The sequence below is a fragment of the Chrysochloris asiatica genome, unplaced genomic scaffold (assembly GCF_000296735.1).
Source record: "Chrysochloris asiatica unplaced genomic scaffold, ChrAsi1.0 scaffold00191, whole genome shotgun sequence".
Taxonomy (NCBI): Eukaryota; Metazoa; Chordata; class Mammalia; order Afrosoricida; family Chrysochloridae; genus Chrysochloris; species Chrysochloris asiatica.
The window spans coordinates 3,273,378-3,300,691 of NW_006408709.1; the positions used below are offsets into that span (position 1 = coordinate 3,273,378).

The following is a 27,314-nucleotide window of genomic DNA, read 5'->3' on the forward strand; positions in this document are numbered from 1 at the left end:
ACGGTCTTCCTTATGCACTGTCCAGCTTTCGCATCCATATGAGGTTATTGAAAATACCATGGCTTGGGTCAGGCACACCTTAGTCCTCAAGCTGACATCTCTGCTCTTCAACACTTTAAAAAGTTCCTGTGCAGCCGATTTGCCCAGTGCAATATGTCGTCTGATCTCTTGACTGCTGCTTCCGTGAGTGTTGATAGTTGATCCAAGAAGAATGAAGTCCTTGACAACTTTAATCTTTTCTCCCTTGATAAGAATGTTGTTTATTGGTCTAGTGGTGAGGATTTTTGTTTTTCTGACATTGAGATGCAACCCATACGGAAGGCTGTGTTCTTTGATCTTCATCAGTAAATATTTCAAGTCCTCTTCACTTTCAGCAAGCAAGGTTGTATCCTCTGCATATTGCAGGTTGTTAATGAGTCTTCCTCCAATCCTGACACCACATTTTTCTATATAGAACCCAGCTTCTCGTATTATTTGCTCAGCATACAGGTTGAATAAGTATGGTGAAAGAACACAACCTTGTCGCACACCTTTCCCAATTTTAAAACATTCAGTGTTCCCATGCTCTGTTCGAACAACTGCTTCTTGGTCCAGGTACAGATTCCTCAGCAGTACAATTAAGTGTTCTGGAATACTCATACTTCTTGATGTTGTCCATAGCTTGTCATGATCTACACAATCGAAAGCCTTTTCGTAGTCAATAAACCACAGGTAAACATCTTTCTGATACACCATACAGGGTCACTATCAGTCAGAATTGACACAACAGCACTTAAAAACAACAACAAATATAATCATAGAAATAATAATAGCTAATATGTGGAGTCCTGGTGTGGTGCTGTGGGTTAATGTGTCAGACTGCAAAGCCATTTGAACTTCAAGGTCAGTGGTTCACGCTCACCAGCTACTCCTCGGAAACCCTATACTGGGTTGCTATGGGTCAGAACCAATGTGATGGCACTTAACAACAACAAAAATATGTACTTAATTGTGCTTTTGAGGAACCTGTGCGTAGACCAAGAGACTGTTTTTAAAGCAGAACAAGGAAATACTGAGTGGTTTAAAATTAGCAAAGGTGTGCACATGAGTTGTATCCTTTCACCATATTTATTCAATCTGTATGCTCAAGAAGCTGGATTATATGAAGAAGCCTGTAGCATCAGGATTGGAAGAAGACTTATTAGCAACTTTCAATTTGCAAATGATACAGCCTTGCTTACTGGAAGTGAAGAAGACTTAAAATACTGAAGAAGATCAAAGACTGCAGCTGTCAGCATGGATTGCACCTCAATGTAAAGACAACAAAAATCTTCACAACTGGACCAATAAATAACATCATTAAAAATGGAGAAAAGATTGAAGTTGTCAGAGGTGTCATTTTGCTTGGATCCACAATCAACTCTCATGGAAGCTACAGTTAAGAAACCGAAGAATGTATTGCATTAGGCGAATCTGCTACAAAAACCTCTTGAAAGTATTAAAAATCAAAAATATCAGTTTGAGCTCTAAGGTGCGCTTACCCATGGCTTACCCAAGCCATGTTATTTTTAATCACCTCAAATGCTTGTGCAAATTAGATAGTGAATAAGGAAGATCATAGAAGAATCAATGAATTTGAATTATGGTGTTGAAGAAGAATATTAAAAATAGCATAGACTTTCAGAAAAAAAAAAAAATTTATGTTGGAAGAAGTACAGCCAGAATGCGCATTAGAGAATATGTTTTCTCTCGTACTTAGGATGTATTATCAGAAACGACCAATCACTGTAGAGGACCTCATACTTGGTAAAGTGGAGGGTCAGTGAAAAAGAGCAAGACCCCCAACAAGATGGATTGACACAGTGGCAGCAACAGATGGCTCAAACATGGCAACGGTTGTGAACATGGAGCAGGAATGGGCAATGTTTCATTCTGTTGTGTATTGGGTTGCCATGAGTTACAACTGCTATGAGATGGCACCTAACAACAACAACAACAAGATTTACTGATGTGTTCATTACTATGATGAATCCAGTTATAGATTGTTCTTCTGCCTCTACAGAACTTGGAGGAGACTAAGCTGGATAAACCTGGGTTGTGTAACTGGAGAGCTAGTGGCTTAACCATCTTACTTTGCCCCCCCGTGCTGCGTCAGAGCTTCCTTCTTAGAGTCACTTTTAGAACTCCACCTCTGCAGGCCCCTCGATCATGATCCCAGAACCTGCTTTGCCCTACATACCTGGCGAATCACCCAGACTTACGGATTCAAGGGCACTGGTCATTTTAATTTGTCTGCATAACCTACCCCAAGCAAGGTGGAGGCTTCCGATGCAGTTCAGCTCACTTTGGGACGTCATTAAACTCATTCACATTTTTTTCAAATACCCTCTACAGAGTCCTTTTTTTTCCTCTTTACCTATTCCATAGCAATTTTTAGTTGCAGGGCCTCAGGAGCTGGGAACCCAAAACACACTTGCTGTCTGTTTGCCCTCCTGGAGGTCATGGCCACAGAGAAGGCCTGACCCAGTGCTGATGCCCACAGACTAACCCCTAGCCCCACACACTGGAGATTTCTGGATCTTTCCCTGGAAGGGGTGGGTCTTTGGACTAGATTGTAAAGGAGTTTTTATTCCTTGACTCATGTCATTTGGGAGCTATTTATTTATTCTTAATATTTAATTTTTAAAACATCTTCTTAGGAACCAGGGGCGCTCTGCTTCTCAGAGGCCCAAGTACATTTATCCAGACAAGGCACCGTCTTGGCAACCCTATTCCCGAGGCGTGAAGGTCCCCCACCTCTTTGCTCTGCGGGTTCTAGCCCATAGGAATGTTAGTAGCACTGAGAGGGTGGAAGAGTGGAGGTTGTTACCAAAGGCTCACAAAGACTAGCCAGGAGCAGGGCAGATCAAAGGCATTGTTTTTTGCTGCCTCTTCTCTGGCTGCTCCTGCCAGCAGGAAGGAGTGGAGAGTGTGGGGCAGCATGGCTCAACTTCCCAGAGGCCACCTAGAGACCATCTTTGAGCTAGAGGATGCTCTACAATCATTACCGTCTTGCCTAAACCTCATTAATTTGCAAAGTGGTTCCACAGTAGATTTTTTACTATTGTCTTAAATGTATAATGTCCTATAATAAGATTATCAATTAGTAGGTATATGTACATATACTTTTCCTGTAGCCACCCCCCAACCAGAAACTTAAGTTATTTTTAGTTAGCTTAGGAACAAAACCTTTTCATTTGTTTATCCTACCCAGTGATAGGTATATTATAGTTACTTGCTTTATTTCCAATAATTTTGACTTAAAAATTCCTTTTCTTTCTATTACTATTGATCAATACTTTTCATACTGTCTTCACATTTGCCAATCTATTTGTATCTTCTTTGTAGCATCGATCTTTTCAATAATTCAACACGGAGATTTTTACTACTCCTAAGTATTTTAAGCTAATAATCTTGGTGAATCAAGAGAATTCAACAATCTTACTGAAACACTTAATGGATATTTAACTAGTATGGAGAAGAGTATGCATTTTAGAGCCAGAGACCTAGTTGGGAATCTGGGGAAAACTATGAAAATTTACTGAGACTCTGTTTATTTTTAATTTAATGTATCTTCTGTGCTTTGGGAGTTATTTAAATAATAAGTGTGCATTTCATACCTGGTACACATGAAATGCTTGTTAAACATTGCTTTTCTTACATTTTAGAATTTCTAAATATAAATTGCAACTTTGATTTTATGTTTAATCAAAATCATAATTTATTTTTTATATACTTTGACAGTAAAATTGGGTGAGCCATATAGCCTTTGCAAAGTAATTGAAGTCATTTTTATTGTTGTTTAAAATAATGGGTTTTGTCTTTTGAATAACTGTGTTAGAAATAGTTCCCTTTCTAAAGGAATAGTACAAAGCATTAAATAATCTGAAGCATAGGAAACCCCAATCTAGTAATGTCTAACTCCTAACAATCCTGCAGGACAGAGTAGAACTGTCCATAGGGTTCCCAAGCCTGTAAATCTTTTCAGAAGCAGACTGTCACTTTTTTTTCTCATGGAGTAGCTAATGGATTTGAACTAACTAATCTTTAGTTAGCAGCTGAGAACATAATCACTCCCATAAAGTATTATAGAACCTTACAGAATTTCTAATAAAAGCAAAAACCTTTTTAAAATCTGATTTTTATAGACCAAATCGTAATTATCAATTTAAAACAAATGTTGAATGGTGAAATAATCTTGACAAGATTAAGTGTAATATATTTGTTATAAATCATTGCATTTGAGAAAATTCAGTATTAATTGACCATGTTGGAAATATATAAGTACATTAATATTACTTTTTATTTTATTTCAAATTCCAGGAGCAATATGAATTATATTGTGAAATGGGCTCAACTTTTCAACTCTGTAAAATTTGTGCAGAGAACGACAAAGATGTCAAGATTGAGCCTTGTGGGCATTTGATGTGCACCTCTTGCCTTACAGCATGGCAGGTAAAGTTGTGACTTAATCAGCCATGTGGATATTGTCTGTCTATTCTCTATTCCTTTTCTCCTTTCAAGTCTCCTCTTCATAATGTTGAGGTAATACTGATAAGCTCTTTATTTGAAATATTTGTTTACAATCATAAGTGCAGTTCTTTCTTTTATTTATGTACTTTGATTTGTTTACTGTGTTTTGTATTGTGTTTCACTTGTGTGTTTAACTTAATTTTATGATATTAGCCATAAGTACTTTTACTTTTATAGCAGTGTTGATTTCAGCATATTGTTATAGAAACAACCAACTTTATTTATATGGTTTGTTGTAGGTCAGATTCTCTTTATAGTAGGTTAGATTCTGAGGAAATGTAAAGCCAAGTAAATAAATCCTATATAATGGCTCCAACTAGCTGCCATTTCCCTTCAGGCTGTGTGCCTCTGTCTCTGATTGTTCTATAGAGTTAAAATAAGAGAATCAGGCTGAAAAAGTATCTAAAATAGTTATAGTTCCCTAAGAAACAAGCAGTACATCTTTAAATTTATAGAAGTAGGATCTAAGGCCAACTACCTTCCATCTGCAGGCAGATATTCAATAATTATAAAATGAGTTAATATTTTATAATAAGACCTTGAGGATAACTGATTTCCTGAGGACTTTCCCCTATTTCTTTATCTGTAGTAAAGAGTAGATATTTCAAAGTGGATCTTTAGACAGATTTGCAGTTTTGAGTATTTGGTGTTTTTACCCAACATTGTTGGCATAGTCATATTGAAGCTAGAAACATGTTGATGGAGCTTAGGAATCTAATAATTAGAAGTTTCAGCCTTTAAAATAAATTGTGGTTATGCACTTGGCATTCCTATCCATTCTTGAGCCTTCTATGTCCTTATCTTCTCTCTACTTCTGAACCACTGCAGTGTCTGAGGAAGAATGGGTTTAGAGCAGGGAACAGTTTTTTCGGCCAAAATATGTAACATCGTTTGTGGGTCATACAAAATTATCAACTTAAAAATTAGCCTGCTCTATTTGGTCAAACCTTTAATTATCCTGCAGCACCACACCAGAACTCTATCACATTAAGGGTGATAGAGTCCTGTGTGGTGCTGCAGGATAGTGTACTGGACCACAATGTCAGTTTGAACGGCAAGGTTGGCAGTTCAAGCCTCACCAGCCTCTCCTCAGAAACTCTATGCAGGGTTACTATGAGTCAACACTGATTGGACAGCATTTCACAACAGCAACATTGTGATAACTGGGACTGTGGTTACCTTGGCAGAGCCAAACCAAGTAATTCCAAAGGTCTTCTACGGCCTGCGTGGAATCCTGGTGTAGCACTGTGGGTTAATGTGCTAGACTGCAAGGTTGGTTTGAACTGTAAGGTTGTTGGTTCAAGCTCACCATCTGTTCCTCAGAAACCCTGTACACCGTCACTCTGAGTCGGAACCAGCTAGACAGCATTTAACAACAAAAACAACATATGACCTGAGGGCCAGACCTTTCCCACCCCTGGTTTAGAGGGCTTTGAAATGGGAATGAGAGTCTTAAAAGGTTGTCCAGGCCTATGTGGAAATGAAATATAGTAGTTTGCACATTTTTGTTGCCTTATGAAAACAGGCCTTCCTTTTAGAAGATTTTTAAATGAATTAAAAATAAAAATAAAAAAACGAGGAAGTAGAATACATTAAAGTTTTAAGAGTCCTTTCTGAATTCTCAAACATCTTTGCTGTCTTAATCAAAATGGTTCAACCTTCCTAAATCATTTCTCCTCTGCAGATTAGAGTTTGGTTTAAGTTTTTCTTTAGATATTCATTGCTATTCATGTCCTCATTTCCCGTTTGCCTGTTCATGGTGTCTATAACTTTGCAGTAGAATTTTGGGATTGAAAGCTAGAAGAGTATGATATAGGGAGAAGCTGGAGGAAGAAGGGTGGTCAGTATGGTATTAGCAGTAGTCATTCTTAGCATATAGGTATTACTTACTCACAGCAGCCAAGCAGTAAACCACTGCATTACTAGAGCTGCTCCTCACTTCCACTAGCATATCTAAATTTATCCAAAGGAGTGATTTTATAATCCACTGCTAAGTTTGCTGGACTAACTAAGATCTGTGGTTTGAACCCACTAGCTAGTCTGTGGCAGCCAGCTTCCATAAAGATTACAGCCTTCCATCTGCCCTGTGGCCATTCTACTCTGCCCTGTAAGGTTGCTTTGAGTTGGAATCAGCAGCAATGTTGTATTTTGTTTTCGTGGAAGACAATGGCTTTTGTAAGGGTGATTCAAATAGATCAGTGACAGACTGACTTAGTGACAAACTAACTGGAAAGAACTTACTTCAGTTTTCAAAAAACAAAAAAAGATGTTAACAAAGCATCACACCAGGACTCCTGACAAAATATGAGATAGGCTAAAAGCCTGACATCAGTAGCCTAAGTTAGGTGCTCACTATTGTTGTTGCTGTTAAGATCCGTCGAGTCGGTTCTGACCCATAGCGACCCTGTATAGGGTTTCCAAGGAGTGACTGGTGAGCTGGAACCACCGACCTTGTAGTTCAAACGGCTTTGCAGTCTGGTGCATTAACCCACAGCACCACTAGACTTACCCTAATTGATAGTGAATCAGTGAATATATGAAGGAATAAAATAAAACTATAGAACCCCATAGTTAGTTCTGGAATGGATTGTCAGACGTGGTATCTAACCTTGATGATACAGTATGAAATGTGAGAATTTGATATCCATAGTAATATATGACTCTGTTTTTAATCTTTTAATTGTTCAAAACTGGCACAATTTTGGGGAATGGATTAGTTATAATACGTGAGGACTTCTTATATCTGATCCAGCCTCTTTATTCTAAAAAACCCAGGGCATACTGAAATTCATAGCTGTGTTAGTTGTGCTTAAGCCATGGGTTTTGTTACCTAGTGCCATTTAGTCCATTCTTACTCATAGGGTGCTTTACTATAATCTTTACAGATGTAGATTGCCTCTCTTTTCTTTCATGGTACCACTCCTTGTTGCTCTTAATGCTGTCTAGTCAGTTTCAACTCATAGTGACCTTGTATAAGATCTCCAAGTAGTGGATGGTGGTTTTGAACCACTAACTTTGTGGTTAACTGTCTAGTGCTTATCCAACAATGCCACAGCATACTGGTACCACTGTTGTTTTTGTTGTTACGTGCCACAGGTACCACTGTGTGAGTTCAAATCATCAGTAACCTTTTTGTTATCAGCTGAATGCTTAAAAATCTTTTAAGACCCTCTCCTGCCTAACACCCCACCCCCCCACCGCCCCTCCACACATACACACATATAAAAGCAGGACTAGATACCATGCTTTTTGGCTTTAATTCCAGTGTTTTTGTTTTTATTTTGTATTTTTATTTGTTTTCTTATCAAGTATGCATAAGAATAATTGCACATTGCCTCCTTTAACTAGTTTGGCAGGAACAAACATGATGGCTTTATCCTTCGTTCTTCAATATATTGAATCCATTCATTCATACATTTGTTCAGCAAACATTTCTTGAGTGGCTGCTGTGTCTCAGATTCTGCACTAATGTCTGAAGCTCTGAAGAATACTGAGACACAGCCTTTAATCTAAAGAAATGTAAAGTTTTATTAAAGAGCATGATATTAATGATTACATGAGTTGAAATCCTGCTGTCCTTCTCATTTAGTTATGCACATCAGACTTTTTTTGTTGCTTTCTAACTTCTTTGGTTGGTTATGTTGATATGAAAATGATTTTAAAACCTTGTGAGTCTGCCAAGAAGCTTTGATAAATCAGTCAGAGTCCAACAGGAAATATTAAAGCTTGGCCATAAAGCATTATATGTTCAGCCAGTATGCATTTTTTAGCAAGTCATTCTTCACCAGCTTTTCCTTCCATTTGATGTCCTACTTTGGTTTAATTGAAATTCATTGGAGACTTAAATTTTATGTAATTAACAGAAAACCTGAGAAATTCACTATAGCATTGTCAGTTAGTTGATACTGGCTACAAGTTGTTACTCTTTAATTGCTGTCATAATGGGCCATTAGTCATACCCAAGAAGAAGTGTCAGATACTTTTTTTGCTTTCTCAAACATCTGTGTTATTTAATAAATGGAATAAGCAAGCCAGAGTTTGTACAGAATTCTAAATGAGCTGAATAATCATCTCTCTAGAGGCATTGTTTGAAGCTGTATCTCTATCTCTAGGTGATGTGCTTCTGTTCTACCTTTGGCTTTAAAAGTTGTAGTGTTTTCATTTACCTCCAGGTGTTAACAGATATTAACAAAACAGCATTTTTGTGTTCTTTCCATGTTTTCCTCCCTTGCCAGTCTCCTCCCTTTTCTTCCCCCTATCCCAGAGAATAAGAAAATTACTTTAGAGCTTGGATATGACACAAACGCTACACAATGTTCTTCATATCCATCTTTTTTTAAAATAAAAATGAGTATCTCTATTAGTTGGATGATAGGCAACTACTTTTATTTTGAGTTGCTGTCAAAAACTTTTAATTCAATTAAAAGAGAAATTAAGTTCCCCTTACTATTCTTGTATATATTTTTGGATTATGTTAATAGAAAGATTTGTTGTTGTTGTTAGGTGCCATCAAGTCAGTACTGACCGACTCATAGCGACCTTATGCAAAGCAGAACAGGACACTGCCCGAAGATATAGGACTATGCAAATTAATCACTCACAAAAAGTCAATACATAAAATCAGTCAACTCTGGTTTTCACAGGTGATATGATGAAAGGGTTTCATAACCAGACCATTTATATCCAGTTGATTGTGACTCATGGCAAATCTGTGTGTGTCAGAGTAGAATTGTGTGTTTCATAGGCTTTTCAGTTGATGATTTCTTGGAAATGGATTACCAGGCCTGTCTTTTAAGGCACCTCTGGGTAGAATCAAATCTCTTAACCTTTTGGTTAGCAGCCAAGTGCTCTAATTACCGTTTTCAAGGCCTCCCTAAAGAAATCCATTGATGCCTCATATTTACACAGCATTCACTATTGGGGGGTAAAAATGTGGTTGACTAAGAGAAGTGAGAAGCTAGCTAAAATAACCACATTTGAGAAATTAAGGAAAGCGACCACCCCTTCATATATTCTACCAGAGTGAAATTTCATAACTTCAGTGGTGGTATGTCGTACAGTTGCTTCTAACTTGTAGTGACCCTGTATAGGGTTTGCAGGGCTGTAAATCTTTAGAGGAGCAGAAAGCATCATCTTTCTCCTGCAGAATGGCTGCTAGATTTGAACTGCTGACCTTGTAGTTAGCAGCCCAACATGTAACCCATTACACTACCTGAAAATAAAAAGAAAATAAAATTTACCTTTAAGAATGTAATAAAGCAGTATCCTTGTCTTTGAGTATACTTTGTGACTTTTTGTACAAATGTGATAAGAGTGTTGGATGCCCTTTACTTTAGGAATAATGTGGAGTGTACTAGAATTGCTTATAAATATTACATCCATGTCTTGGACTAGAGTGATGGCACTGAAGAGGACAAGAATGAGACATGTATCAAAAATAAAATTTGGTAGTGCAAATGATTGTGTCTGGGTCCAGTGAATAAGTTAGATGAAATCTCATTGTATTTTCTAGAATGTGTCTAGAAAAACAGCTGCTGTTGATAGTTTGTAGTCATCGGCTCTAGCAAGACTTTTTAGTCTTGAACCCATTAAAGTAAAAAATCTTTAGTCTGCAAATACACTTAATACATTAAACTTGTACATTGGGTTCTAATAAATTTAAGAAAGAAAAGCACTCCTTATGTAAAGACTGTATTTCAACAAATGCTATAATACTAGTACAAGTTTTGCATCCTCATATTAAAAAGCCCAAATGTTTATGAAAATTGCACAATGAATAAGGAAGACCGTAGATTAATTAATGTATTTGAGTTATGGTGTTAGGGAAGAATATTAAAAGTACAACAGACTGCCAGAGAACAAACAAATCTATTTTTTTAATAAGTGTATTCACAATGCTCCTTAGAAGTCAAGATAGAGAGAAAATTGTAAACTGTATTGTTGAGAAAAAGGTCAGGAAATTTGTATCAAGGATTCCCCCCCCCCCCCCCCATCATGGCAATGCACTTGCTCATTCTTTGAGAGCAGCTCATTCTTTGAGAGAATTTGGTTGGGAAATTTGAGCTCCATTCACTGTAGAGCCCTGATCGTTCCCCTTCAAAGTCTTTTCATTCCCCAAACTCAAAGAACATTGAAAAGGAATACCATTTGTGTGCTTTGAGGATGCCCAAGCTACCTTTTCAATATAGTGTAAATCAGTGAGTACAGAATTCTCCAGGGAAGGTCTGTAGTGACGGAAACACTGCCTTTAGAAGTATATAGACCTAGATGGGAGCTATGTCAAGAAACCATTAGCTTCACATTTTGGTATTTTTTTTTAGTGTGTTTGAAGTTGCTGTGAAGGAAACATGTATACTCAGTTAAAATATGAAATGTACTCTGTAATGGGACTAAGAAGAAGGAGAGATGAACTACTTCTGAATATGTAGTCACTGAAAACCTTACGAATAGCAGAAAAACACTGTCAGATATAGTGCCAGAAAATGAGCCCCTCAGGTTGGAAGTCACTCAAAATGTGACTGGGGAAGAGCTGCCTCCTCAAAGTAGAGTTGACCGTGATGACATGAATGGAGTAAAGCCCTTGGGACCTTCATTTGCTGATGGGCACAATTCAAAATGAAGAGTAACAGCTGTAAACATCCATTAATAATTGAAACATTGAATATACAAAGTATGAATCTAGGAAAATTGGAAATAGTCATAAATGAAATGGAAAGCATAAACACTGATATCTTAAAAATGAGTGAACTGAAATGGACTGGTATTTGCCATTTTAAATCTGACAACCACATAGTTTGCTATGCTGGGAAAGACGTAGAGGAATGGCATAGGATTCATCATCAAAAAGAAAGTATCAAGGTCTGTCATGAGGTATAATGCTTGTCTGTGATAAGCTAATATCCATGTGCCTACAGGGAAGACCACTTAATACCATTGTTATTCAAATTTATGCACCAAACACCAAAGCCAGTGAGGATGAAATAGAAGAATTCTACCAACTTCTTCAATCTGAAATTGACCAAACATGCATTTAAGATATATTGATTATCACTGGCGATTGGAATGCAAAGGTTGGAAACAAAAGGAAGGATCAGTGCTTGGGAAAATATGGCCTTGGTGATAGAAATGATGCTGGAGATCACATGATAATATTCTGCAAAACCAATGATTTGTTCATTTCAAATACCTTTTTCAAACAGCATAAGAGACAACTATACATGGACCTCACCAGATGGAATACACAGAAATGAAACTGACTACATCTTTAGAAAGCCAAAACAAGGCCAGGAGCAGATTGTGAAACAGACCATCAATTGCTCATATGCAAATTCAGACTGAAGCTGAACAAAATGAAAACAAGCCCATGAGAGTCAAATTATGACCTTGAATATATCCCACCTGAATTTACAGATAGGTGAAGAACAGATTTGATACATTAGACACTAAAGACCGAAGACCAGAAGAGTTGTGGGATGTTATTAAGAACGTCATACAGGAAGAAAGCAAAAAGTCATTAAGAAGACAAGAAAGAAGGGAAAGATTAAAGTGGATGTCAGAAGAGACTCTGAAACTTGCTATCCAGTGTGGTGGTGATGATTATGTGCCTTGGAGTCAGTTACGACTCATAGCGACCCTGTACAGGGTTTCCGAGGTTGTAAATCTTTACGGGAGCAGAAAGCCTTATCTTTCTCCCATGGAACAGCTGGTAGCTTTGAACTGCTGACCTTGAGGTTCGCAGCCCGATTCGTAACCACTATGCTTACCAGAGCTCTCCAGCTTAGAGATGCTTAAACAAATGGAAGAAATGAGGAGGTCCAAGAGCTGAACAGAAAATTTCAAAGGTCAGCTCAAGAAGACAAAGTCAAATATTATAACGAAATGTACAAAGGATCTGGAGTTAGAAAACCAAAAGGGAAGAATACGCTCAGCATTTCTCAAGCTGAGGAAACTGAAGAAACATTCAAGTCTCGACTTTTGTTAATGAAGTTTTCTCTGGGCAAATTATTGAATAATGCAGAAAGCATAAAAAGAAGATGAAAGGAATACATACAATCGTATCAAAAGGCAATGGTTGTAGTCTTTCATCATTCTTATTCAACATGTATGTATGCTGAGCAGATAATCTGAGAAGCAGAGTTATATGAAGAAAACCATGGCATCAGGATTGGAGGAAGACTCATTAACAACCTGATATGCAGATGATACAACTTTGCTTACTGAAAGTGAAGAGGACTTAAAATACGTAGTGATGAAGATAGAAGACCTCAGTGTGGATTGCATGTCAATGTAAAGAAAACAAAAATCCTCACCACTGAACCAATAAACAACATTTTTATCAACAGAGAAAAGATTGAAGGTGTTGAGGACTTCAATCTTCTTGGATCAACCATGTAACACTCATGGAAGCAGCAGTGAAGAAGTCAAATTAGGTATTGCATTAGGCAAATCTGCTGCTCAAGACCTTTTTGAAGTGTTGAAGAGCAAAGGCGTTAGCTTGAGAACTAAGGTGTGGAAGCAGAAAGCTTCATCTTTCTCCTGTGCAGTGGCTGGTAGTTTCGAACTGCTGTCATTGAGATTAGCAGCCTGACTTGTATCCACTATGCTACCAGAACTCCTTTGACAAACCAGAGTAACCAAAAGTAGCATTAGAGGGTTTATGGTTAAGCTTAATTTGCACAACAATAGTCAATTTACACAGAAAGAATGATTAGTGAAGAGCATGTAGATATATTAAATGAGATCTGAGTTTGCAAACAGTATGTTCATTGAAAAGCTTTGTATCTGGTGAGCAATTAAATTCTCTAAACAGACAAAGCTGAATAAGAAATATTTTTTGTGATATCTACTTATATAACAGCTTTTCTAATACACATCAGTAATTTGTACAACATTAAATTTTTATGTAAACAGGATAAAGAAAAACCAAAATTGGGTTTTAAATGAGCCATCCCCAGTCCTTTTCTAGTATCATCAAGATGCTATTATTGCCTTTCATCTCCTTCTCTTTTAAACCCAGTCTTTTCAGTTACCTCTTTTCAGTAAATAGATCACAAGTTCCAGAGACACCCTTAACCAAAAATTATGCAAACTGACTTAGGAGACACCATGAAACCCTAATAGAGTGATTTATACATTCCGTGTACTGCACTGAAAATATGACTAAAATGCAGGTTTAGCGGACAGATTTTTAGGTATGATACAGTAGTTAAGTACCATCAAGTCGGTTCTAATTCATAGCAACCTTGGATAGGGTTTCTGAGGAGCAGCTGGTAGGGTTAAATTGCTGACTTTGTGCTTCAAACCAAACATATGGTCCAGTGCTCATCCTATTGCACTATACCAGGATTCCATGATATAATTGCTGTTGTAGTTAAGTGCCATCGAGTTGGTTCCGACCCATAGCAATCCTGAACAGGGTTTCCGAGGCTGTAAATCTTTACGGAAGTAGAAAGCCTCATCTTTCTCCCATGGAGCATCTCGTAGTTTCGAACTGCTGACCTTGCGGTTCGCAGTTCGATTCGTAACTGCTACACTACCAGAACTCCTTATGATATAATTACTGGGACACATATTTCCCCAAAGAATCTCTGGTGTTAAGTCTGGTGAAATGTTGCCATCTGAAGGTGGGCTGCATAACTGCATGAATATGAGGAAATGTGTATTATTCTATCAGGCTTGACACCAGAGCTTCTTTGGGACATATGTGTCATACTAATTGCATCAGAATCCTTATTATCTTAACACAAAGTTTTCCTATTTCATTCAGAATGCCATTCATTAGTGAAAACACTTGATTAAAAAAAAAAAATTCACAGTAGAAAATAATTCAGTCTTAAAAGTGTTAAGGTGTCTTGACACCCACCAAGTTAGAGTGTTCATGATGGTACCTTGTCGAGCCTTCTGTATTAGCACACTTACTTTTTTTCACACTACCTTAGTTTATCCATTTTATCAATTCAAGTTTCTTCCCCAAATTACAACAGTAAATCAAAAGGGATCATAAATTTCCTTTCATTTTTTGACAACTTTTGTGGAAAAGGCAACATTTTACGTGTTAATCTGAGTGATGTTTAAGAAAGAATGAACTACCTACCACAGGGTATACCAAAAAGTGTATGCTCAGTAATTGTCCAGTGACAAGAGAACAGGAAAATTAATCCATCTGTTTGACATAACATTGTTATAAAGGTAAGATAGATAGATCATCAGTTTCCCATCGTACCAAATGAATGGGCACAGACTGATTTCTTGAAAGATGTCAGCTCTAGGCACTTTTTTGTTTCTTACATAAAGTGGTGATAATCTTCCTTTTTCTGCCCTAAAATGATTTTATGGTTTTACTGTTTGCAGTTAACACAGTACTAAGGTCAGAGTGTAATGCAAACCAAAAACCTACTAGTGAATACAGTCTTATTTCTAGATAGCAGTATATCTGTACTGTGAGATAAACAGCTTGTTCTCTTTTCCCTGCCAGTTTTGAATTTTTAATGTATGTTTTTTTAAAAATGAATTTGAGAGACTTTGAGCAAAAGTTTCAGTAATTAGTAATACATGAATTCTGGGCCAAAATAATTTGCACATAAGGAACGAAACTTAATATCTCACATGGTATTATTTTCCAAGTTAGCTGTATCAGTATGTCAGGCTATCAGGACATTCATGGTTTACAGAGATAAATTTACGGTTTTTTATTTATTTATTACCACTTCCTTATAATTCAATATTTTTTATGTACCTGTTGTTAGTGTTAAGTGTCTCTGTGTCAGTTCCAATTCAGAGCAGCCCTGTGTAGGTTTTCTGAGGAGTGACTGGTGGGTTTGAACCAGTTGTTATTGCTGTTACGTGTCATTCAATCAGTCAGTTCTAACTCATGTCTACCCTTCATAGGGTTTCCAAGAAGTTATTGGCGGGTTTAAACCACTGACCTTTAGGTTAGATGTCCAGTGTTTATCCTACAGAACCACACCAGGACTCCTATATATACCTAAGCAATGAAAATGGAACTATTTTTTGCCACAGTTTTATGTATATGAAGTTTCTAAAATGGATTTTGAAGTGCATTGTTCTCATTAAAACTACTGCTTCATTATGAATTATTATAAAAATGCCTTTTTAGAGAATGTCTAATTAGTTCTTGTATTTTTTTGTTTTTTGAAAATAGGGAATGATTTAATTTTCAGTTTTATGTGGGACCCTGCAGCTATAATGCATGAAAACTTGTTTATAAGTGAACATTCAAGGGAACAAAGACTTAGGCTCTTTTTCTTTGGCAAATCAAGCTTTATTTTACATGTTTCCCTTCCTTGGGAAATTTAAAATGTAAATAGTTTTACATACATTTTATTGACTCCCTGTTGTAATCACACTATCTATTCAGGACCATTCTTCTCCCTCGCTCATCTCTTCTGCTTTCCCTCAAATAATTAGATACCTTTTTTGGAAAGTCTTTTATTTTTGTAAAACATTGGCTCAGTATTGTTTGTTTTGAACAAAGGCCATTCATAGCATTTTCTGCATTTATTCAGGAATCAGATGGCCAGGGCTGCCCCTTCTGTCGCTGTGAAATAAAGGGAACCGAGCCTATAATCGTGGATCCCTTTGACCCAAGAGATGATGGCTCCAGGTGCTGCAGCATCATTGACCCCTTTGGCATGCCCATGCTGGATCTGGATGATGATGATGACCGAGAGGAGTCTCTGATGATGAATCGATTGGCAAATGTTCGCAAGGTAAAATTAGAAACCTGGGTGGACTTAGGATGTTTTGTGGGCATGGAGAAGTGATAACATCACAATTGAAGTATGACAAAGTGTATTTGGGTTCAGAAAAAAAAAAAGATTAAAGAATTTAAAAGAAAGGTGAAAATATAAATAATCTTGACAAGCTAATAAAAAACAGATTATGATTTTAAACTCCATAATGAGACATGCTAAGAGTTTTGTGTAAAATTAAAACATTTATGATAAGCAGTAGCAGAACTGTGAAGAAAAAAAGGCAATTATTAAAATTAGAAATGATTCAATTGTTCTTAAATAAAATAGTCTTTGTTGTGGTCTAAAAGAAGTCTCTGGTTGAGTTGGTTTCTTACCAGAAAGCCAGCATGTTGTTTGACTACTAAGAGATCATACAAAAGTGACATTTGTGAATTTATTATAATCAAGGGTTTTTCATTAGTAGAACTTGGAAAATTGATTGCCAGTTTACTGAGAAAGGATGTTGTGCCCAATTGAAGTTTATTTAACTAGTTCACAAGACACTCAATGAGCAAAATGTAGAAGAATTCCAGTTGATTCATTTACAAACAAGAAATATAGTAGACAAGAGAACTGGACTCCTAACTTTAAGAATATTCTCTCCGTATATAAAGATACATGGAATTAAGACTATAATCAGCGGTTTTGTATTCCCAAAAGCAAAACAATGGGAGTGAAAGGTATGCAAGGGTCAGTAGGTGCCACCTTCCTCCTGACTCATGGCAGAAAGACATGGCTGATCAGTCCTTGCAATCATGCCTGCTGAGTTAAGGCTTGGCCTACAAATCCTGTCGCCATAGTCCTACAGACACTATTCATTAGGATTTGACAGCAACATAGATCTATTTACCATTTAGGTAGAGTGGTAATAATTTTCATGACCTCAGTTTGTATTTGCCATACGTATTTATATCCACCACTTGTTTGTCAGACTTTGGTGGCCTGTGTGTTATTTCTCATCATAAGGAAACACTTGGTTGGTACAGATAACACGAGATTTTTCTTTGGTTTACTTCTTCTTCAAGGCTATGTCAGAGTTAGTCTTTGACCTCCAATGTTTGCTACGTTCCTAGATGATCAAGGCATTCCTTTTCACATACACATTTTTGCTTATGAACATATGCTACCATTGCCAACATGGCTGTTTTCAAACTTTGATCTGGGATGGCTTTTGGTCATAACACCAGTGGTTTTTCATAAATGTCATAATTTAACTCTGAGAGAAAGCATACTCAGTGACACTTTTTTAGTCCAATCTGTTGCATCTAGCTTTTAGGTAGGAAGCACGTGATCCCTTTGGGCTAGGATGTAAAGGAAGAAAGGAGATATGTGTATTCCTAAGCAAACCTAAATAATAAAGAAGGGAACAAAAAGTCTTAAAAGAAATAGACTTGAGACTTGATTTTAAGATGAAGACTTAATCAGTTTAATTCATATTAATATCTTTTTTTAAGTGGTTAAAAAAAAAAAAAGATCATGTAAATGGTATTAAACTATAAAAAAATTTGCCCTTCCTCTAATTGTTGTTGTTAAGTCAATGACTCCATTGAGTCATTTCCAACTCAGTACAACACTGAGCAGTGTTTCTGGGGTGTGCCTGGTGGATTTGAACCACTGACATTGCTATTCAAAATAAGCAGTCCAGTGCTTATCTTCCAGTGCCTCATCAAAACCTTAGAAAATTAAATTGCATTAGGACCTGCTAATTGATATGTAAATTATTGCATATTAGATTTGTATTATCGAAAATATGAGCTATGTGTGGCTATTTAAAGTAATTTAAATCTTTTAAAAATTTTTTCATATTAGCTTTGGAAAAATTTAGTTTCTCACACATTTGAAGTACTCAACAATCACTTATGTCTAGTGTCTACTATATTGGACTGTGCCAAAATAGAATATTTTTTATGGATGAGAAATATCTTTTATAGGTAGATCTAATAGAACTATCTATCATACAGTAGATAGTTTACTGAGCATAGTTTTATTAGATCATTCTCACTTCTATTAATGGGAAAAGATAGTTCTAGGTGTAAAAGACCTTTTCTTATAATTTATTCACTTAATAGTCTTAATTAGGAGCTCTGGTAGTGTAGTAGTTACTAATGAGGCTGCCAACCTCACTGTCAGCAGTTTGAAACTGCCAGTTGTTTTGCAGGAGGAAGATGAGGCTTTCTACTCCTGTAAAGATTTACAGGAGTCCTGGTGTGGCGCTGTGGGCTAATGTGTCAGACTGTGCAAAGCCGTTTAAACTGCAAGGTCGGTGGTTCAAGCTCACCAGCTGCTCTTTGGAAATCCTATACAGGATCGCTATGGGCCAGGAGTCCTGGTGTGGACTTAATGGAAGAGGAAGAGTCTTAATGAGTCTTCCGCTAATCCTGATGCAATGTTCTTCTTCATATTATCCACATCCTAGGATTATCTGCTCAGCATACTGATGGAATAAATCTGGTGAAAGAATACAGCCCTAATCCTTTCTCTTTGTTTCAGATCTTTGCATTTCAGTAATCAGTAATTATCAATACATCTTGATTGCATGTGCAATCAATTTCAAACTGAAGAGGTTGGTAGAATTTTTTCAGTTTCATCATTACTGGTTTTAGTGACTTGTGTGTAAATTTTAATAATCGTGGTACTAACATGGTCTTCCTTAAAGGTGTATGGGTATTATCTTATCACAGACAGTAGACAATTTTGAAATGTGCCTTTTGATGATGAATTTAAAACCATTTATTTTGAATTTTTTTCCTTCACTATATAGTAAATCACATGATTATCTGGGTCAAAATGGCCAATACCAGTTCATTGGATTCACTAATACCTAGGATATTGATATGTATGTGTTCCATCTCATTTTTGACAGCTTACACTTATCCTGGATTCATAGTTCGTTCATTCCATGTACCTACTATTTTTAGACTTTTGCAGCTGTTTTTCCTTATTTTGAGTTGTACCCCCATCAGCAAATGAAGGTCCCAAAAGCTTTGTTGCATTTATGTCATCATGGTCGAGTCTACTTTGAGGAGGCAGCTGTTTCCCAGTCATATTTTGAGTGCATTCCAACTGAGTGACTCATCTTCCAGCACAATATCTTGACAATATTTTTGTGCTATTCATAATGTTTTCATTTTCTCTCACTATATCTAATAGTGTTTTGCTGCTATTCATGAGGTTTCAATGGGTAAGCATTCATAAGTCATCCCTTCTCCCTCTTCTTGGTCTTTCTTCACTGAAACCTGTCTGCCACGGATAACTCTGCTGGTGTTTAAAATACCAGTAGCATAGCTTCAGGCACCACAGTAATTTGTAAGCCACCATAGACAAACTGACAAGTTGTAAGTGTAACATATTATACTACACCATAATCCTGGCTAGCAATCAGCACTCTTCCTGCCTCTCCTGTCCCAGTGTTTTGCATTAAGCTGCAACACATGGCTCATGTAATTGTGAAGCTGGCAAGTTCCAAGTTTAAGAGGTCAGTCACGGGATTCTTCTCATACATATAGTCTCAGGAGTGGGGGGACCCAAATTTGCAGGTCAGATGATAGGCTGCTGATGCACAAGGCTGCTGAAACATCCATTGAAAATCGGAACATGGAATGAACAAAGTATGAATCTGGGAAAATTGGAAGTTGTCAAAAATGAAATGGAATGCATAAACATTGATATCTTAGGCATCAGTGAGCTGAAATTGGACATTTTGAATTTGACAACCACATGGTTTACTATGCCAGGAGTGACAAATTGAAGAGGAATGATGTTGCATTCATCATCAAAAAGAACATCTTCAGATCAGTCATGAGGTACAACGCTGTCTGTGATAGGATAATATCCATGCGCCTACTGGGAAGACCAGCTATTATTCAAATTTACGCACCAACCACTAAAGCCACTGAGGATGAAATAGAAGAATTCTACCAACTTCTTCATCCTGAAATTGATCAAACATGCAGTCAAGATGTATTGATCATTACTGGTGATTGGAATGCAAAGGTTGGACTCAAGTGTGACAGCAGTAGTGGAATTGGCTCAGGATCGGGCAGTGTTTCAGTCTGCTGTGCATAAGGTCGCTATGAGTCAGTGCTGACTCAATGGCACCTAACAACAACAACAACAAACAAATTTGAGGTCAGACTTAATGAGCCAGATATATGATCCATAGCAGACAAGTGAACGTTGCCAAAGCTTTCTTATAAATTATGCACAGACCAGGTCCCCTACAAAACCTAATGGTAGTGACGTGATTCACACCCTTAATCCTTGTTGGTATTAAGTGTCCTAAAGTAGGTTTCTGCTTATAGGGTTTTAAGAACCTTCATAGGGTTGGCAAGAAGTGACTTGTAGGTTTGAATTGCAGATCTTGCAGTTTTTTGCCAGTCATTATCCTATGGTGACACCCACATTAATTAACAACTCACTTTTAAATGGGTTCACAATCACAAAGGAGCTCTGGTAGCGTAGTGATTACGAATCATGCTGCGTACCTTAAGGTCAGCAGTTCGAAACTACCAGCTGTTCCGTGGGAGAAAGATGAGGCTTTCTGCTCTTGTAAAGATTTACAGCCTCGGAAACCCTGTACAGGGTCTACTGTGAGTAGGAACCGACTCCATGGCACATAACCACCACCAACAACAATCACAGGCATTGAGGCTAGGATTTACAATATATCACAGAATGGAACTATATGGCTGGAAAGGGCATGATAGATAATTAGTTGCCCTGCAGGGAGCAAAAGCCTCTTTTTCTCCTAAGGAGCATCTGGTAGACTTGAACGACTTATCTTGTTAGCAGGCTTATCATTCATTGCCTCTAGGGCTCTAAGTTTAACCTTATTTTTTATTTGTTTGTTTGGGGGTTTTTAAGTTGTGACAGCAACAATGGAAAGGAATCATTGGTAATATAAAATGAGAAGCAGAAGCAGAGTTTCATAACAAAAAGATCTCCCTGATCTTTTCACCAACTCACAGAGGCATCCTTGCTTTGTTTTCCTTGGCATACTAGTGTAGTGAGCTACCTGTCAGGCTACTGAGAGAGTTTTATATTGATCTCTCTCATTTACCCCAGAGAGAAGGATGATGCTCTCAAGCAGTATTGTCCCAGAAGTCACATTTCAGTGGCTTATTTGGCAGTAAACAAATTTGTTTTATAAAGCTTTGATTACAGCTAGTGTTTTAAAAATTACTTTCTTATATAAAAACTTACAATTGTTTTTATTTTAAACAATCATATTTCAATTAAATATATCTATGTACATTGATCTGCCATTAAGAATTAAACTGAGTTTTATGTTTCATAAATTTGTTAGTTTTTTTCTAGTGAAGCAGAAATTTTACTGTAAATAAAAGCATTACTTCTTTCAAAATACTTAAAGCAAATATTGCTGTGTTACAATGTTCCCTAGCACTTTGTATGTCCTTCTCTTTAATGAATTATATTGAATTGTCATGCTTGATTTGAAGGACCGTCTTTCCAACTATATTAATTTTTTTTTAAGTTTTTATTGTGAGTTATGTGATAGTTTACATGGGTGAACACCAGTTTACATCCATCCTATCATATTTCATTTCATTGTAATGATTATAATCTCCTCCATGCATCATCAAACAACCAAAGTGTACACCCTGCAAACCTGCCCCTTGGTCATTAGCACACAACCCCTCTCCCTCACTGGGTCTAGAGTCCCCAGCCATTCCATCTCTCCACGTCATCATCTATGCCTCCATCTCTGGTGTCACTGCTTCTCTGGGTAGGTTCCATATATACTATTAATTTTTAAAGTTAGAAACAGTGCTAATTTTTTGTGCCCTAACTACATTTACTAAATATTTATTAAATGAACTAATATACGCACATGCATGCACACATACACATTTTCCTGCAGAGTGGTGACCTGAACGTATTCATCCTTATATCCTCAATTCAATCTGCAGCTATCTTTCTACCTCTCTCTCTATGTAACTATCTATATTTACATTATGTACTTGTCATATTAATAGGGTTTTGCCAGTTCAGTTGTACAGCTAAGAAACCCTGGTGATGCAGTGGTTAAGCATTTTACTGCTAACTACAAGATTCACTGTTTGAATCCACCAGCCACTCTGAGGGAGAAAACTATGGCAGTCTACTTTTGTAACGGTTATAGCCTCAGAGCCCCTATGAGCAGTTCTAGTCTGTCCTATAGAGGTACTCTGAGTTGCGTTTGAGTTGAAGACACTGGGGTTTGGGATTTTGGTCATACTTCTGAGGTTACAAACAAGTGTCACTAAGTATCGGCAAAAGCAGCAGGGTGGTCATACCTGACTTCCTCTGACTTCACAAAGGGGAAGGAGAATGGAACCCAAATTTAGCCTGAGGCCAATTGCTATGAAGCAGGGAACAGACTTGCCTTACCTTTATTGTTGTTGTTGTTGTTACGGGCCATCCAGTCGGTACTGACTCTTAGTGACCCTGTGCACAACAGAACAAAACACTGCCCAGTCATGTGCCAACCTCACAGTTGTTGCCATGCTTGAGTTCATTGATGCTGCCACTTGGCCAATCCATCTCACTGGGGGGTCTTCCTCTTTTTCTCTGACCTTCCGCCTTACCAAACATGATATCCTTCTCCAGCGACTGGTCCATCCTGACAATATGTCAAAAGTATGAGAGACGAAGTTTGGCCATCCTGACCTCCAAGGAGCATTCTGGCTACGCTTTTTCCAACACAGATCTGTTGGTTCTTTCGGCAGCCCATGGCACTTTCAATATTCTCCTCCAACACCATAATTCAAAAGCATCAATTCTTCTGTGGTCTTCCTTATTCACTGTCCACCTTTCGTATGCATATGAGACTATTGAAAATACCATGGTTTGGGTCAGGTGCACCTTAGTCCTCAAGCTGACATCTTTGCTCCTTCAACACTTTAAAAAGGTCTTGTGCAGCAGATTTGCCTAGTGCAATATGCTGTTTGATTTTTTGGCTGCTGCTTCCATGACTGTTGATAGTTGATCCAAGAAGAATGAAGTCCTTGACAACTTCAATCTTTTCTCCATTGATAAGAATGTTGTTTACTGGTCCAGTGGTGAGGATTTTTGTTTTCTTTACATTGAGATGTAATCCATAGCGAAGGCTGTGCTCTTTGAGCTTCATCAGTATATATTTTAAGTCCTCTTCACTTTCAGCAAGGAAGGTTGTATCCTCTGCATATCACAGGTTGTTAATGAGTCTTCCTCCAATCCTGATGCCACATTTTTCTTCATATAACTCAGCTTCTCAAATTATTTGCTCAGCATACAGGTTGAATAAGTATGATAAAAGAATACAACCCTGTCACACAACTTTCTGAATTTTGAACCATGCTGTGTTCCCATGTTCTGTTCGAACAACTGCCTCTTGGCCCATATACAGATTCCTCATGAACACAATTAACTGCTTTGGAATACTCATACTTTGCATTGTTGTCCATAGCTTGTCATGATCCACTCAATTTAAGGCCTTTGCATAGTCAGTAAAGCACAGGTCAACATCTTTCTGGTATTCTCCACTTTCAGCCAAGATGCATTGGACATCAGCAGTGATATCCATGGCCTCTTCTGAATCTGGCTTGAACCTCTGGAAGTTCTCTGTCAATGTATGCTTGCAGTCATTTCTGTATTACCTTTAGTAAAATTTTATTCGCATAGGATATCAAAGGTATTGTTTGATGATTTCCGCATTCTGTTGGGTCACCTCTCTTTGGAATGGGCACAGATACGGATCTCTTCTAATCAGTCAGCTAGATAGTTGTCTTCCAAATTTCTTGGCAGAGATGAGTGAGTGCCTCCTGTGCCGCCTCACTTTCTTGAAAGATTTCAAGTTGTATACCATCAATTCCTGGTGCCTTGTTCTTTGCCAATTCCTTCAATGCACCTTGGACTTATTCCTTCAGTATCATTTCCTTTGATCATATGCCATTGCTTGAAACAGCTGAACATCAACCTTTTTTTTTGGTACACGACTCGTCTGTCAGTTGGTCATACTGTGGTGGCTTTTGAGTTGCTGTGATTCTGGAAGCTATACCACAGGTATTTTAAATACCACCAGGGTCACCCACAGTGCCTCTACCCTACAACCTTCTTTATCTTATTCTGACACCAACCAGTCACACAGCATACTTAACTTCTCTTCTAGGTTATAATATATAATCTGCTGTAATGACGACTCAGAACTCATAGACAATACGATCATCTGTTGTAGTGATGACACAGAATTCATATAGTAAGGAAATGAACAGGGTATATAATTCAGGATCAGAAGCAACTCAGTTTGCAGCAGTTCTCTAGTCAGGAATACCTCTCCTCTACTCTACTGCAGGGATTCCTCGTTCTTGTCTTGGCCCTCGGCCTCTACCCTGCTCAGACAAGTGTTACAAAGCCTCCTTTGCTAGGCACTCAGCTTTACTGGTCCAAGGGCCAGGAATCCCACAGCTGCTCTTTCTCTCCATGCTACAACCTCTTCTATTGAGGCATGTCCAGGTTAGTCCTCTCCCACTTAGCTTACGGCATTTCTGTCTGTTCTTGGATGGTCTGTTCCTGCTTATGAAATGACTGCTTTTAAACTGAGTGGGATAACCAGACTCACCAATCTTGGCATGAGAATCCTGCACACACAATTTCATGGCCCCGCATAATCATTTAGTAGTAGTTAAGAAAATTTTGAATAGAAAAGCCATATCAAGTACATTGATAGTACCAGTCTCATTTTGGCATAAAAGCTCTTCTACCTCAATTTTTTTTTCCCGCTTACTCTTTTTAAAATATCATTCTGTTGTCTTATTTTTATATTTTTTAATTAAAATATAAATTTAGTTTTAAAACATTTCATTCTCTCAACTTTAAGAGTTACTGTCAGTTATTGTCCAACAGAATACCTCAATTGTGCTATCTGCCATTTCAAATATTCTTCTCATCTTTCTCTTTGAGGAGCAGGTTGATAACTATGGAGTAAAGTAATTCCTGCCTATTTTAAACACATTGCATTTCTTAAATTAGTCGTGCTTCTTTTATTCCTAGATAAGGTACTGAGCTGTTTATACATTCCTGTTACCAGGGTGATAGCCAGTATCTATAATTTATAAATAGTAGCATACAGGACATATAGGATATATTTTTAAAATGATAAGTCAAGTTTGTTTAAAGTGTTAATTTTTACAGAAGAAAATAAGACCTTTAAATTTATCATACACTGTGTTGTTTGCTTCCTGAACATAAGGCATTCTATGATTTTAAGAAGATATTTCAGACTTTGCTTGAAATCATACTATTACCTGAGTATGAGAGCTGTCAGAATTTCTAGGATAATTGCATCTGATGTCAGTTTTCAGAGAAAGCCGGGTTGTGATTGAAGATCATATCCTTCTCTCTGACTCCAATCAGATACCTAAAAAAAAAGATGTCTGTTGCTAGAGTCTTGGCTCATTTTGTGAAGGGTGTTAAAGGGGGGAGTCTTACCACCTTATTAGCAATTATGTTGTTATTGTTGTTATATGCTGTTGAGATGATTCTGACTCATAACAACCCAGTGTGACAGAGTAGAATTGCTCCATCAGGTTTTCTGGGCTGTCTGTAATTTTTATGGCAAGGTCTTTCTCCCACAGCACTGGGTGTGTTTGAAACTATAACCTTTCAGTTAGCAGCCAACCAGTAAACTCTGCACCAGCCAAACCCCAAAGCCCAAACCAAACCTACTGCCATCTAGTTAATTCCAACGAATGGTGACCCTAAAGGACACAAACTGCCCCATAGGGTTCCTGAGATCTTTATAGAAATAGACTGCCACCGCTTTCTCCCACATATTGGCAGGTGCTTTCAAACAACCAACCTTTCCATTAGCAGCTGAATACAGTATCCACTGTGCCATCAGAACTCCTTAGTTCTGTTAGTAATCCTCCCTGTCATGGAGTCTATTCTGACACATAGGAACTCTGTAGGACAGACTAGGACTGCTTTATAGGGTTTCTGAGAGACTATAAATCTTTAGGGAATAAATAGACTGTCTCCTGTGGAGCAGGTTTGAAATGCCAGTTGTTCATTTTCAGCCCAATGCTTAACCCACTACATGATTAGGGGGTCTTAATTCCATTACTGGTTATGTGCCGTGGAGGTGGAGTCAGTTCCAATTCATAGTCACCCTGTATAGGATTTCCAAGGCTTTGAATCTTTATGGGAACAGAGAAAGCCTCATCCTTTTCATTCGGAATGGCTGGTGGTTTGAAACTGCTGACCTTGAGGTTAACAACCTGACTTGTAACCATTATACCACCTTTTAATTGGTAAATATACAATATAACATGCAAAATAAATTTCTATTAACAGACAGACCTAGTGAATAAATTGAGATACTTTGGTCTTAAACATTGTATTTTCTTAAAACAAGATTTTAAAACCCTTAATGAATGACCATAAAAGAACAAACATAGATGTGACCAAAGGTCAAGGAATTACTTTTGTTTTTAAATTCTTCTTAATAACTTGTTGCCTTTATCAGTTAAAATAGATTTCTAATTTAAAAAGGTAGAAATTATGAAGAAAGACTCAATAGTATTCCTGGTCCTAAAGAAAGAAAGTTTCGTGTGTATGGTTCACAGTATTTTTGCAATGTTCTTCACAGGGTGTTTCTTCTAATGTTATTTATTTAGTTCCCAGTCACAACAAAAGAGCACTAAAAATAAAATGTAAAATGCAAAAATTAAAATGGACACTCACAATGTAGAATATGGGGCTCAAGTCAGGACAGTTTGGCCTCCTGATTATATTCAGAAATGGGTCGGGACTTTTTTTATTTTCACAGTGATAAGCAGAAAGGAGAATACTGCTAGCATTCACTGGGCAGGATCAGAGATGTTAAACATCCACTACCAATGAGATTGTCCCACCAATGTGCCAATAGTCTTCCCCTTCCTTCTTGTGCAACACGTAGATAAAGGTATGCATGACATCAAGCGATCCACAGACAGAAGGTCATGGTTGTTACTAGATCCCACTGAATTGGTT

At 37.5% G+C, this 27,314-nt stretch overlaps 1 protein-coding gene across 2 annotated transcripts in view; it reads left to right on the top strand.

Moving 5' to 3' along the window:
• Positions 1-27,314, top strand: part of CBLB (Cbl proto-oncogene B, E3 ubiquitin protein ligase) — a 326,701-nt gene that overhangs the window by 203,504 nt on the left and 95,883 nt on the right. For both annotated transcript variants that reach the window (XM_006872287.1, XM_006872286.1), the window contains exons 8-9: positions 4,342-4,473; positions 16,077-16,280. In XM_006872287.1, the coding sequence (XP_006872349.1) occupies positions 4,342-4,473; positions 16,077-16,280 (336 nt within the window). The remainder of the gene's footprint in view (positions 1-4,341; positions 4,474-16,076; positions 16,281-27,314) is intronic.